General features: G+C 37.5%; 2 protein-coding genes across 7 annotated transcripts in view; one reads left to right on the top strand and one right to left on the bottom strand.

The window, feature by feature from the left end:
• Positions 1-5,735, top strand: part of LOC127448837 (histone deacetylase 7-like) — a 35,384-nt gene extending 29,649 nt beyond the window's left edge. For 4 of the 5 annotated variants that reach the window (XM_051711670.1, XM_051711668.1, XM_051711672.1 and 1 more), the window contains 4 exons: positions 682-815; positions 2,818-2,902; positions 2,981-3,119; positions 3,628-5,735. In XM_051711670.1, the coding sequence (XP_051567630.1) occupies positions 682-815; positions 2,818-2,902; positions 2,981-3,119; positions 3,628-3,673 (404 nt within the window). In that variant the 3' untranslated portion in view covers positions 3,674-5,735. Of the gene's footprint in view, positions 1-681; positions 816-2,817; positions 2,903-2,980; positions 3,120-3,532 lie in introns of all 5 variants that reach the window. The other variant, XM_051711671.1, reaches the window with a different exon arrangement.
• A 123-nt stretch (positions 5,736-5,858) lies between these two features.
• Positions 5,859-13,112, bottom strand: LOC127448839 (heme transporter hrg1-A). Of its 2 annotated transcripts, none has more exons than XM_051711676.1 (4): positions 12,927-13,112; positions 12,675-12,824; positions 10,552-10,719; positions 5,859-8,334 (listed from the first exon to the last, which is right to left on the bottom strand). In XM_051711676.1, exons 2-4 carry the CDS (start codon positions 12,802-12,804, stop codon positions 8,198-8,200), a joined length of 435 nt encoding a protein of 144 aa, XP_051567636.1. In that variant the 5' UTR covers positions 12,805-12,824; positions 12,927-13,112; the 3' UTR covers positions 5,859-8,197. The 2 variants fall into 2 exon arrangements, with proteins under 2 accessions (XP_051567636.1, XP_051567637.1); XM_051711677.1 differs by lacking the exon at positions 5,859-8,334 and adding an exon at positions 9,521-9,826.
• Positions 13,113-14,083: the final 971 nt, after the last annotated feature.

The raw sequence follows: 14,083 nt of genomic DNA, 5'->3' as shown, positions 1-14,083 counted from the left end.
GTGTTGTGCATTCTGAGATGCCATTCTGCTCACTATACAGAGGGGTTATCTGTGTTACCGTAGCCTTTCTGTCAGTTCGAACCAGTCTGGCCATTCTCCTTTGACCTCTCTAATCAGTAAGGCATTTTCATCCTCAGAACTGCTGCTCACTGGATGTTTTTTGTTTCTGGCACCATTCTGAGTAAACTCTAGAGACTGTTGTGCGTGAAGATCATCAGTTACAGAAATACTCAAACCAGCCCGTCTGGCACCAACAATCATGTCACAGTCGAAATCACACCAAAATGGCCATAGAGGAACACAAAATAATAGAAAAAATAATATATTGGCAACTTTTTTGCCGATAACCAATAGTTCCAAAAAACAACTATCAGCCGATTGATCTGTTAAACCGATATATCGGTTGACCTCTGCTTGACACCACTAAAAATGTATGTCCAAATTATGGCCATGATTTAGCCAACACGTCAAGTCATTAAGACTCCCAGGCTTCTTGTGACTTTTATTTTCTTTACCAGCAACCATTATACCACATGTAAACAGCATTTAAGTATAACATGCGCCACTGACCGTATATGTGAATAATCTTGATATTAATTTTTTTTTAAATATTATAATGTTATATCTAAAATGCATTTGAACATTTTCAGTTTTACAGTATGTGGTCTATACGTTTTTCAGGTTTTGGACTCCTGACCCGGAAGTTAATGGAGTTGGCTGAAGGTCGTGTAGTGCTGGTGTTAGAGGGAGGTTATGACCTCTCGTCTCTCTGTGATGCATCCCAGGCCTGTGTCAATGCTCTCGTGGGATATGAGGTTTGTTCGTACATATGCCAAAATGTACAAGTGTTTAATGGACCCTTTTCCAATTTCTGGGTTTAAAACACAGAAGTAAACTATAGCAGGCTAAACTGTTGAAGCAGTGAATGGAAGACCACAGCAAATATTTTTTTTGTGTTTGCATTTGCTCCAACAGCAAATTAAAAAATTCATTATTACATTTCCATGACTTTCCAAAAGAGGAAAAAATAGATAGAGATGTATTATGACAGTCAGAAGAGAGAAAGATGCTAAATTTACTATCACTCACTCAGCAGCTGTATTTGATACCCCACTGTAGCAGTGGTGACTAGTTTTTTTTTTACATTTCAATCATGTCAGGGTAATATACTGTATATTGCGCAACGACGTGAGCTACGTCTTTTCCCATTTTCGTGAGAGAGCTAATTCTAAGCACAATTTTCAAGCCAGTGCAAGTGCAAGTGGGTGGGAGTGTTTGCGCTATCTGTGGGTGTATGTGCGCAAACTGTGGGCATGTTGTATGTAAATGAAGTGGTGCAAAGTGCAATTTGCTATTTTCCTGAGAAATAGGTCATTGCGCTAAGATGTTTTAGAAACACCTCTATTCTCAGCGCAAAGTCTAAAATTAGTTCCTGAATTTTCAGTTTAGAGATTTCACCAGCGGGTGGAAATAAAGTTCATGTCCAAACTCTGAAAGTATAGTGGAACATCGAATATGGTCCCTGATAATCAATGTTGTAGCCATTTTATAAAACGTATGAGATTTGTGTTAAACTTACTAGAGGCCATGGTTTACTTTTCAGTCATTATGTTTATATTTACAATTGTATTTATGACAGGGTATTCTGAGTGACTCCAGTCAGGCTTCCTAAGCAACAAATTGGCCCGGTTGCTAGGGTGGGTAGAGTCACATTGGGTTAACCTCCTCGTGGTCACCATAATGTGATTCTCGCTCTGAGTGGGGCACGTGATGTGTTGTGCGTGGATGCCGTGGAGAATAGCGTGAAGCCCCCACATACGTTAGGTCTCCGCGGTAACGCGCTCAACAAGCCACGAGATAAGATGTGCGGATTGACGGTCTCAGATGCAGAGGCAACTGAGATTCGTCCTCTGCCACCCGGATTGAGGTGAATCACTACGCCACCACGAGGACTTAAGAGTGCATTGGGAATTGGGCATTCCAAATTGGGAGAAAAAAAACAATTGTATTTAAGTCACTGCAAAAGAGGCCGGTGGAAGAATTTGGAGAGGGTTACATTTTTGTATTTTATGCGGAGGTGATTATATATAAAAAAAATTTGACCACTTTTTTGTTTTAATTATATTTTTGTTTAGTTTGTAATGTAATTTTAATCTAGAAATATTTTTGGTTTAAGTTTTTTGTGTTTCAATAAATGAATTCATTTTAAAGTAAAATCGACCGCTAAAAATCCACAGCCAGGCCGATAAAATAACTGTTTATACTAGCCATGATTTGTGTGTCACTTGAACAATATCATTAATAATACTTACATTATCTATAATTTAATGGAGCCTACATCCAAATTCTGATGAAAAACAAATTTTCCATACGTATAAAAGGCGCATATCACTGTCATAGAAATATGCCTGACATTTAACAAGAACACAGTAAATGCACAAAAGAATGTCCATGTTTCTATTCTTCTAATTCACTGCATACAGTCCATTTACACTACCAACTTCTAATGAATGTGCTGTCTTTGTTTAAATCACTTGTGCTTAACAGGGAATAGACTATACAGTATAACAGGACGCAGATGGTGTAGTAACCGGAGAAGAACCTTAGAATTAAATTGCACTTAACCCAGCCCATTAGCGCTTTGCACACGCAATTTCGCCAAACTCACTTGCGCCTGCATGACAATACAAAAACAGGGCCATGCCCACTGACTTTGTGTATACGACTTATCACTTTGCATTAGCGCTCTTAAAATAGGGCCCTATGTTACAATTCCTTGCCTTTTGTGTGAATGTGCATGTTTGCATGTGTTTTCAGCCTGAACCTTTAGCTGAAGAAGAATTACTGAGGAGACCCTGTGATAACGCAGTTGACTCTTTGGAGACAGTACTGCGTGTACAGAGTGAGCATCCTTCATCTCTTGTCTCCTTTTGCTACATATTCATACGTTTCCATAGTAAGTTGTGTCTGTCTCTCTCAGGTCAATACTGGAGTTCAGTGAGGGCTATGCTAGACACCGTGTCTCTGCCATATGTAAAAGCGGAGAAGAGATACTCGGTGGGCAGTGATGCTGCTTCAGCCCTGGATGGCCTCACTATGACTGTTTCAAGCAGAAGCCGGTAAGTCAACCATATAATAACCAAAGACTCAGGTTTAAAGCCCTGGCTGACAAAAAGAAAACTGTTTGTTGTCGGTATTTATTGAGAGGCATGCAGTATACAGTATGTTTTGTCCTCTTGCATGTGTGAATATGTTATTACAGATATATACGTATGTTTAATGCCCAAAAATGGTAATTTAAGCACTATTTTAACATTTTACTAGCCTACCATTTAGAGTGCATTTTACTGAAGAAAAATCTGCATATGGCCCTGCAAACAATTCAACAGTCATTTGTCCATTTTTCAGAAAGAGAAAGTCTGTCAATTATAAATGCACATATGTGCAAAAAAATAAAAAATACAAGTTGGCAACATTTTTGGAGTATACAAGAATATAGATGCATCAAAACTAACATGCACTAACTTTGCAGCCTTTAGATGGACAAAAAGCCGAAAAACCAACTTTTGAAGTTTTAAAGTGCTTAATTATTTTTCCACTGTTATTGACTGTTGATATTATCTGTAGTTTCCCAAATGAGCCAATGGAGCATGATGAAGATGATTTTATGTAGGAGCCAGTTACTGTTTCTCCTAATTTTATGCTGGAAGATTTCATATTAATTTCCAAGCAGAGGATGGACACCCAGTGCCATAGAGACCTGAAGTTAGTATGCCTGTGTTGTGTGAATGCCTTGTTGTGTAAGACAGGAGACAATCCATAACAACTGTTGCCAAATAAGTAGTGATAAGACCCTCTCTGAGCAACAAGAGAGCTTCAATGCCGTATCACATGTAATCAAATCTACCGAGTCATTATGTTAGTCATTTTAGCTCAACGGAGAGTTTTACATTGTGGTTAAAATGTTTTATTGTCAAATTTTTTTGTTGTTGTTGTTGTTTTTTTAATCAAAACGTGTTCTGAACCTGCTATTGTTAAAATGCTGATGGCTTTTTCTTGAATTAATATTTAAGGATGCTATCCTTCAATGTAATTTATCAGTCATTTAGTCGCGAAGTACTTTGTGCTCTGCTGTGTCAATTTGAAAGGCCACGAAAGCCTTGACTTACAGTATCGGTCAAAAGATTGTATATATTGTATATTGTCATCTTTTTCTTGAAGACCATTTGCCCTTTAGTTGTGTCCATGTACACATTTCTTTACTTTTTTAAAGTATTTTTTAAATGTATGCATTCAACAGTTAAAAAGTGGTCACCATAAATGGGAACTGTTATTTAATAGTTTTGATAACAGTACTAATATTCTAAAATGTGGAAAATAGTCAAGAATAAAGAATGAGTAGGAGGGTCCATACTTTTTGGTACCTTATCTTATGTCACTCTCATAAAAAGGGTTCTAATTTTCTGATGTTAATGTTAATTGTTGTGCTACAATTACAGTTTAAAGCATTTTTTTGTGTGAAATGCAACAGAAGGGATATTTCGCCCCCAAAACTGAAAATTCCCTCATCATTTACTCGCCCTCATGCCATCCCAGATGTGTATGACTTTCTTCTGCAAAACACAAAATATTTAAAAAAAAAAGAATTCTCAGCTCTGTAGGTCCACACAATGCAAGTGAATGGTGGCCAGAACTTTGAAGCTCCAAAAAAGTACATAAAGGCAGCACAAACTTAATCCATGATACGACTCCAATGGTTAAATCCATATCTTCAGAAATGATATGATAAGTGTGGGTGAAAAAAATATAAATATTTATCAATCTTTTTTTTTTTACTCCCAATTTGGAATGCCCAATTCCCAGTGCACTATAAGTCCTCATGGTGGCTTAGTGACTCACCTCAATCCGGATGGCAGAGGACAAATCTCAGTTGTCTCCGTGTCTGAGACAGTCAATCCACGCATCTTATCAAGTGGTTTGTTGAGCGCGTTACCGCGGAGAGATAGCACGTGTGGAGGCTTTATGCTATTTTCCACGGCATCCACACACAACACCACGTGCCCCACCGAGAGCAAGAACCACATTATAGTGACCACAAGGAGGTTACCCCATGTGACTCTACCCTCCCTAGCAACCGGGCCAAATTGGTTGCTTAGGAGACCTGGCTGGAGTCACTCACAACGCCCTGGATTCGAACTCGCTGAGCTACCCAGGCCCCCCAACTTTCACATTATTTTGTTTTTACCAATTTACATTCTTCGTGCATATCACCACCTACTGGACAGAGAGAAGAATTTATAGTAAAAAAGGATTTAAATATTGATCTTTTTTTTCACCCACACTTACATCACTTCAGAAGATATGGATTAAACCACTGGAGTTGTATGGATTGCTTTTATGCTGCCTTTATGTCCTTTTGAAGCTTCAAAGTTCAGCCCACCACTCAACTGCATTGAATGGACCAACACAGCTGAAATATTCTTCCTAAATTCTTTGTTAGTGCTCAGCAGAAGAAAGTCACACATCTGGGATAGCATGAGGGTGAGAAAATAATGAAGGAATTTTCATTTCTGGGTGAACTAACCCTTTAACATATAACAAATTCCTCTGGTTTGTTACATTCCAATTTTAGTAATGTATATCATTCAAACTTTTTACAATGTTTTACACTGTCAGCTCATTTTACTGTTCTCAGGATTAAAATAAAGCCATATTGTTACTTTTTCCAAACGTTACATTGATATCAAGGGTGATGTGTAATGATGTGTCACAAGTGTGCCACAGGGAATACTGGACTCGTATAAGGTAGGTTATTTTATTAATGGGCTGCCCACGCATACATACATAAAGTTACCAATTTCATGACATGATATAATGGATATGTATATAAAATTGCCCAAAGTGTTAGGCAAAAGCTAAAATCACATTCTATCACAATCTTTATGTAAATATAAAAAGATCAACATAATAAAACAAATGCATGCAGTCTTATATGAGTGAATCTATACAAACTTATAATCAGTCCTATAACACAGGTGACAGTATGGGCAGGTGATAACCAACTACCAGAGGTGTGATAGTATTACTCAAAGACATTAGACCATTAAAAAGGTTAAAAATGTTACATTGTCAAATCCCTATCCCTTTGTGTCACAGCAATTCTGGAACTGTGAAAAAAAATAAAATAAAAATTGCTACAAATTTATGCTAAACATTTGGTTCTGATTATTAATTTAATTTAAAAGTGTGCTGTCGAAAAAAAAATTAAAAAATGAGAGTTGCTCCCGTTATAATGCTTAGGAGTTATATAAAGATAAACAAGAACAATAAACATTAACAAAATGCTTTGGGCTTTCCAAAATCATAATGTGTCCCTTAACAGTAAAGTATCAAGATTCCCACAGCCAGATTCATCAGCTCATTTAACGGTTTACATACAGTACAATAAAGTGCTTATTCAAGACTTAACAGTCACATACCTAAATGCTATCATGTCATCTGTAGTAGCAGAATCAAAATTGTCTGTTAGTGACATCTGCTGGTCACCAGCTGAGACACAAATATCCATCACTTGCCTGTGTCCATTTGAGGGAGTGGAGAAAAACATTACAACAAGAGAACAGCAGCAGGGAAAAAGACAGAAGGCTCATCTTAATACCTCATTCAGAAATGGCAAGTATAAACAAAACACTCTCACATGGTGAAAAGGCTCAGAAATATTGATTTTGTTCATACGCTTGCAAAAAAAGGATATTAGAGTCCAACATTTAAAACGGTAATTAAACCCTTTAAGACACTCGACGCTGACAGTCCCTTATGTCTAATGTGTTTATATATAATGTATAGAGAGAGAGAGAGAGAGAGAGAGAACTGGATTGCTGATGCAATGGTAAACTGCCAGCAGTAGGTGTAGCCACCGGAAGTGTTCGAGAGGCCATCTTGGTATGCCCAAACTCTCATAGAGCATCAATGACTGACAGGCGAAAACAACCCCGTTTCACCGTCTCCAACCTGTGGATACGACAGTTGCATTTTGCCCTCTAGTGACAATCATGTTTAATTTGCTCGTTATGGATAATATTCGTTACGAAGGAGAAGATACATACGGATCGTGATGTCTGAGCATCAGTGCAGCACAACGATCACCAAAGGAAGCGGCAAACTGTTCACAAGTTGTAATATAAGTAGGAAAAGCTGTAAAATCTGCTTGTTTAGAGTAACAATATGTCTTTACCCCCGAACGGGACTTTAAAAAAAAGTCAGACTGGGATTTCTAAATCGCCTTAAATGCCCAGGATTTGCTTGTTTTCATTTTGAAGTGTTCTCTGTAGTCATAACATGGATTCATGTCATAAATACATGTTCGTTTGCCATTTAAACCTAGCGTATCAGTTTAATTTTAACCACATTTGCTTTGCGTGTCACCCTCTCTGCGCGCCCGCTGTGCGTGAGAGGGAGAGAGCGCGCGCTCTTTTTCAAGTGACCGCGAGAAAAAGGCACTTTTTTATGAAAACATAAAACAAGTAACTATGAACAAACACTTCGATGCTCACAATAAATAAGTCTGAAAATGGTTGTTTGTATCTTACCTCAGTTTCAGTGAACTTGTTTACATTCAGCTGATCTGTTCGCCAATGAAGTTTGATAGAGGTGAATACTGTTTGATCCAGATATATTGTACATAACTCGCTCGAGCTTTCAAGAAACAGGAAAAAAATCAGATTTTAAATAGATAAATAATTACATGTGTAGGACGTTTGCGTTGTAGGGATGTACATACAGATTTCAGATATAAAATCGGTTATTGAATGACTAATGTTTACTCGCTGAAATGAGATGATTTCCTGTTAAAATCAATAGGGACACTGGAATGTTTGGGCATAGCAATATGGCGGCGCAGTGGCTTAACTGATAGTTCCTCATGAGCAATCCAGTTCTATATTATATATCAGTGGTTAAAACGCATTGCCCACAATAGACTGTGATTCAAACCTGAAATTCCCACAGACAGAAAAGAGGAGGGAGAGGGAAAGCAATTAACTAATGTCTTTAATTACACTTTCTGACTCTCCTCACCATTTATTCTGACTTCTTATATCAAGTCCTCTTTATCCATTTAACAATGTAACAGCCAAGTCTTTTTAAGCATGTATGCTTGTTTGTCTGTGGGCATGAGTGTGCTATTGTGGGTGTATATTTAAAAGTCACTGAGGATGGAGATGTCAGCAAATTCTTTGCAGTATCGATGAGAATAGAGGGCCAGCAGGAATGCCCATTTCAAACTTATGAAGCTCCACACACACGACAGGAAGAGACTGGCAGGATCTTTCAAGGCTGTACACATAAAAACACACATTTTTAAGAGAGTTTTTAAAAAGTTCAAAGAGAGCAGAAATGCCTTCCTGTCAGTTTAATGTGCAGAAAGCCACTTCCTCTTTAAAACTTTTTTTGAGATTGATCTGACTGGGACTTCTCTTCAGTTCATACTTGTTATAAAGTATAACTGTGGTGTTGTAACACTCAGATCTAAAAAGGAATGTTCCGGTTTCAGTGCAAGTTAAGCTCGATTAACAGTATTTGCGGTGTAATGTTGATTTCCACAAAAAAATCATTTCAACTTGTCCCTCGTTTATTAAAAAATAGCGGTTACAGTGAGGCACTTATAATGGAAGTGGATGGGCCTGTAAATAAAGGCTTAAATACACACCATTTAATAGCCACAAGACTTAAACATTATACATGTTAACATTTAGTGTGATAAAATTGCTTAATAACCTTATCTGGTATAAGGTTAGTATGTGATTTTAATCACACTAAAATCATGTTAATACGTTGGCCTATAATGTTTACATCTTGTGGCTTAACATGCATCATTTTTACAATGTATATTTCAATGTTTATGGACTGGCCCCATTCACTTATTGAAAGTGCCTTACTGTACCCGCTATTTTTAATAAATGATGGGCAAGAAGAAATTATTGTTGTGGTAATCAACATTATGCCACAAATTAAAAAAAAAGCAAAAATCGAGGTTACAGTGAGGCACTTACAATGGAAGTGAATGGGGCCAATTTTTGGAGGGTTTAAAGGCAGAAATGTGAAGCTTACTTTAACTCTTCTGTTAGAACTCATGGATTATTTGAGCTGTAAAGTTGTTTAAATTGTCATTTTTACAGTCATTTTAGGGGTTTAGGGTTTGTTAACATTTCATTGTCTTGGCAATGAAGTTTTAAAATTGGCTATATCTTTACACAGAAAAGGTTAGCAAGTGATTTTATCACACTAAAATAATGTTTACATGCATATTGTTTATGACTTGTGGCTATACTTTTAAAAAAGTGAGTATTTTAACATTCAAAAATTGGCCCCCCTACACTTCCATTGTAAGTGCCTCACTGTAACCCAGATTTCTGCTTTTTTTAAAGAAAAGGAGAGGCAAGTCAAAATAAATTTTTGTGGTAATCAACATTATGCCACAAATGCTGTTGATTGAGCTTAACTTGTATTGAACCCGGAATACCCTTAAATACATCATACAGTGGCAGACACTGATATTTTTGCTTCACTGATATTTTTCTCTTTAAGCAGAGAAAGTTAAAGCAATAGTTCACCCAAAAATGAAAATTCTGTCATCATTTACTCTGTCGTTCCAAACCCAAATTAACACAAACAATGATATTTTGAAGAGTGTATGCAGGTTATTTGTTCATACAATACAAGTCAATGGTGTCCAAACTTTCAAGCTCCAAAAAGGACAAAAGGCAGGATAAAAGTGATCCATACGACTCGAGTGGTATAATCCATGTTGTCTGAAGGGATGTTTTTGCTTTGGGTGAGAAACAGACAAAAATTCATTCATTATAAATCTCGACATCCATCCCGAATGGAACACAGTGTTCGCTTCAAGATCGTGATGCTTTGTCTCTGCACGCAGTTCCAGGTATTAAATCCGGGTATCGCTGAACATCAATGAGATGCTTTTCATTTTTAAATGTTTATTATCAACCTTTTGGCGACTGTGGTACATTTTAAGAAAAATCCCACAATAAAACTCAACCTGCGACTCTATCAATTTAACTTGCATCTGCATTTTCAAAGTAGCCCAACTTTGAAAACAACGAACCTTGCCTTGTGTCAAAGTGCATGGAAGTGTGTGAACGATTATGAGTGTGCCAAGGAGACTGTGGATGTCAAGATTTATAGTGGATAAAGACTTAACTTTTAGTCAGTTTCTAAATCAAAGCTATTCATGTAGCTTCAGAAGACATGGATTAAACCACTCACGTCATATGGATTTATTTATGCTGCCTTTATATCCTTTTTTGAGCTTGAAAAACCCATTGACTTGCATTGTATGAGCAAAAACACATCATAGATCTTTCAAAATATCTTTGTTTTTGTTCTGCAGCAGAAAGAAATTCACGAGTTTGAGATGGCATAAGGTTGAGTAAATGATGAGAGAATTATCATATTTGGTTGAACTACCCCTTTAAATAATCTCTGCTTAAAAACAAAGACTTCTTGTGACACTCAAGATCTTCTTTTACTCACATTCTTTGTGGGAGATGGCAACACAGAGGAAGGAGATGAATGCAATGATTGACAGCACAGAGAAAATGACGCCTATGAACATGAAGAACTTCAGTCCCTTCAGCCACGTTCTCCAGTAGTCCTGAAGGTACATTATGTGTGTGACCAGAGCCCATAGTGCCAAAACACCTGTAGATGTACATACACACCCATACACATATATAAATATACTTCAAGCAAAGATCAACTGTGCAGTGTGCATGGTTTTGCATGCGCATGCCTGAATCTCAGTGACTCTGCATTTTTTATTGCTTTGTCACACTCACATCCATTTAGACTTGCTGTGCTCCTGATTGATTCTTATGACAGCGCTATTTTCTCTCAGTTCTGCATAGGCTCTTGGATTTGCAGGAAAGCATTTTGTGATATTACACAACAAAGCCGAAACCCTTGAACAACAATAACATCACCATATTTCCATTGTAAACTAAAGTGGTGTGTGCGGGTCACCAGAGGTTCTGTTTAACTCTCACAAATAACCTGAAATGCTATAAATTATATAAATAATTAATATTATTATTCATACAACTTTAAACTAAAATCTTGATGTTGACAAAAAACGTTAATGAGCATGGATAGGTAGCATTGTCCCGGCCTCAGCAGGTGTCTTAAAGGGTTAGTTCACCCAAAGATGAAAATTCTCTCATCATTTACTCACCCTCATGCCATCCCAGATGTGTACGACTTTCTTTCTTTGGCTGAACACAAACAAAGATTTTTAGAAGTATTTCTCAGCTTTTTAGGTGCAATGTAAGTGAATGGTTGCCACAATTCTGAAGCTCCAAAATCCACATAAGGGCAAAACGCAAGTACACCAGACGACTCTGGTGGTTAAATCTATGTCTTCTGAAGGGATTTGATAGGTGTGGGTGAGAAACAGATCAATGTTTAAGTCCTTTGTTTTTACTATAAATTCTCCTCCCTGCTCAGTCAATTTCCACATAACTTTCAATTTCACTTTCTCCTTCTGTTTTTGGTGATTCACATCCTTCTTTCATATCGCCTCCTAATGGGCAGGGAGGAGAATTTATGACAAAAAATTACTTAAATGCTGATCTGTTTCTCACCCACACCTATCATATGGTGTCTGGATTGAACACATGGATTTAACCACTGGAGTCATATGGATTACTTTTATGCTGCCTTTATGTGGAATTTGGAGTTTCAAAATATTGGCACCCATTCACTTGCATTGTGAGGACCTACAGAGCTGAAATATTTTTCTAAATATCTTAATTTGTGTTCTGCTGAAGAAAGAAAGTCATACACCTCTGGGATGGCCTGAGGGTGAGTAAATCATGAGAGAATAAATCATGTGAATTTTCATTTTTGGGTGAACTATCCCTTTAATGCCCCTCTATGGAGGATCAAACTTTAAAACCCAATAACTGAACAGACCATTTCTGTGAGCACTTAACCAATACACATTAATTGCATTTACATTTAATATTAATAGTAATTTAAAGCTTCTTTACTACTCCAGCTACTTTGAGCACTTAGCAGTGGGATGCTCCAGATATTGTTGACTTTGGTGTGACAAATCGCTTGCTATGTTCCTGTAAGTTACTTTGGATAAAAGCATCTGCTTAATGACTATATGTAAATTCTGCAAAATATTTCTGAAGGAAAAAGGACAATGATGAACAATGTGCAAAACAAAGTATAGATGCACATGCTGTATGAATCAGGTCAGTAGCCCTCTTACACAACACAAAGGCCAGTAATGTGTGTGAAGAAAGTTTGAAGAACACTGTGACAGATCAAAGTGCACTAAGCAGGGAAGGTTCTTTGTATCTGCTGACTTAGGCCAAAATCTCAACGTTTTTGCATATATTATTTGTGTATGGGTTATACAAAGATTTGCCTTTATTTTACTCCTTTTACTTAGTCTTCCCAAAGAAAAAAACTACCCAGCAAGAAGAAAAATATGTGTGCAAGTAGAAAGAAAGAAAGAAAAGAAAAGAAAGGAGTGAGCTGCCAACATAGAGAGCAATTTTTAGGCACCATAGACTGGCACGAAACGCCCAAATATGCTCTCCAGGTAGGCAGCTCACTAGATTTTGAGACACAGCCAAGGACTGTACCTGATAGTCCACCCATCGCGGCTGTCCACGGCTGTTTGTAAGCGATATTCCAGACTAGAAAAGCCGAAAATCCCACCAATACCCCAACACACGCGTAGCCCACGCTTATGTAGGTCTTTTTGATCGCCATCACCGCCGTCAAATCAACACCTGCACGAAAAAGGAAAATATTCCTGGAAAAAAATGTTTCTAAACAACAAAAGGCTGAGCAGTTACTAAAAATAGTTCTCACGAAACATCTGCTCTTCTGACCTGGAGACAGCGCGGGTCCAGCTGCAGTGCACAACACTAGTGATGAACTGTCATTCGCCGAGGTTTTATTTGCGATAACAAGACCGCCTCAAACGATCAATTCTCTTTTACTGTCATTTACAGCACCATATTTTGTTACTCTCCGATAGTACAAGAGCAAAAGTGAAAATATGCCTCCTTTTTAGAGAGAATAGCGACCCCTACGGACATGGAAGAAACAATGAAACCACACTCTGACTGGCTGCTTTGATGAAAGACTTGAGTGCGCAAAGCAACATAATTATGGGAACTCCAACGTTGCTAGAATTGGATTCGAAAATTATAAATAAATAGAATAAATGACTAATATTACTGTTTTGTATTTGTTATATTTTATGTAAATATATACACAAAAGTTTGGAATAATGTACAGATTTTGCTGTTTCAGAAGGAAATTGGTGCTTTAATTCACCAAAGTGACATTAAACTGATCACAAAGTATAGTCAGGACTTTACTGATGTAAAAAACAACACCATCACTATATGAAAAAAGTCATTTTTGATCAAATCTAGACAGGCCCCATTTCCAGCAGCCATTACTCCAACACCTTATCCTTGAGTAATCATGCTAAATTGCTAATTTGGTATTAGAAAATCACTTGCTATTATATCAAACACAGTTGAAAGCTATCTGGTTTGTTAAATTAAGCTTAACATTGTCAATCATTGTTTTGAGGAATGAAGGCTATACAATGCTTGAACTTGCCAAAAAAAAGATTTCATACGAAGGTGTACACTACAGTCTTCAAAGACAAAGGACAACTGGCTCTAACAAGGACAGAAAGAGATGTGGAAGGCCCAGATACAACTAAACAAGAGGATAAGTACATCAGAGTCTCTAGTTTGAGAAATAGACACCTCACATGTCCTCAGCTGATAGCTTCATTGAATTCTACCCGCTCAACACCAGTTTCATGTACAACAATAAAGAGAAGACTCAGGGGTGCAGGCCTTATAGAGTGTTAATGGATCTTAACCCCACTGAGCTTTTGTGGGATCAGTTAGACTGTAAGGTGCGTGAGAGTGCCCGACAAGACAGCCACATCTATGGCAAGTGCTACAGGAAGTGTGGGGTGAAATATCACCTGAGTATCTGGACAAACTGACAGCTAGAATGC

The sequence above is a fragment of the Myxocyprinus asiaticus genome, chromosome 12 (genome assembly GCF_019703515.2).
Source record: "Myxocyprinus asiaticus isolate MX2 ecotype Aquarium Trade chromosome 12, UBuf_Myxa_2, whole genome shotgun sequence".
NCBI classification, from domain to species: Eukaryota; Metazoa; Chordata; class Actinopteri; order Cypriniformes; family Catostomidae; genus Myxocyprinus; species Myxocyprinus asiaticus.
Note: the sequence above shows the minus strand (reverse complement) of the source record. Positions and strands in the feature narration are given on the sequence as shown.

Coding starts and splice junctions, on each gene's coding strand:
- LOC127448839 (XM_051711676.1), bottom strand. CDS start 12,804: ATGGCGATCAAAAAGACCTACATAAGCGTGGGCTACGCGTGTGTTGGG. Junction 10,720..12,674: donor CGCGATGGGTGGACTATCAG/GTACAGTCCTTG, acceptor GTACATCTACAG/GTGTTTTGGCACTATGGGCT. Junction 8,335..10,551: donor TGCCATCTCCCACAAAGAAT/GTGAGTAAAAGA, acceptor TTATGTGTACAG/CCTTGAAAGATCCTGCCAGT.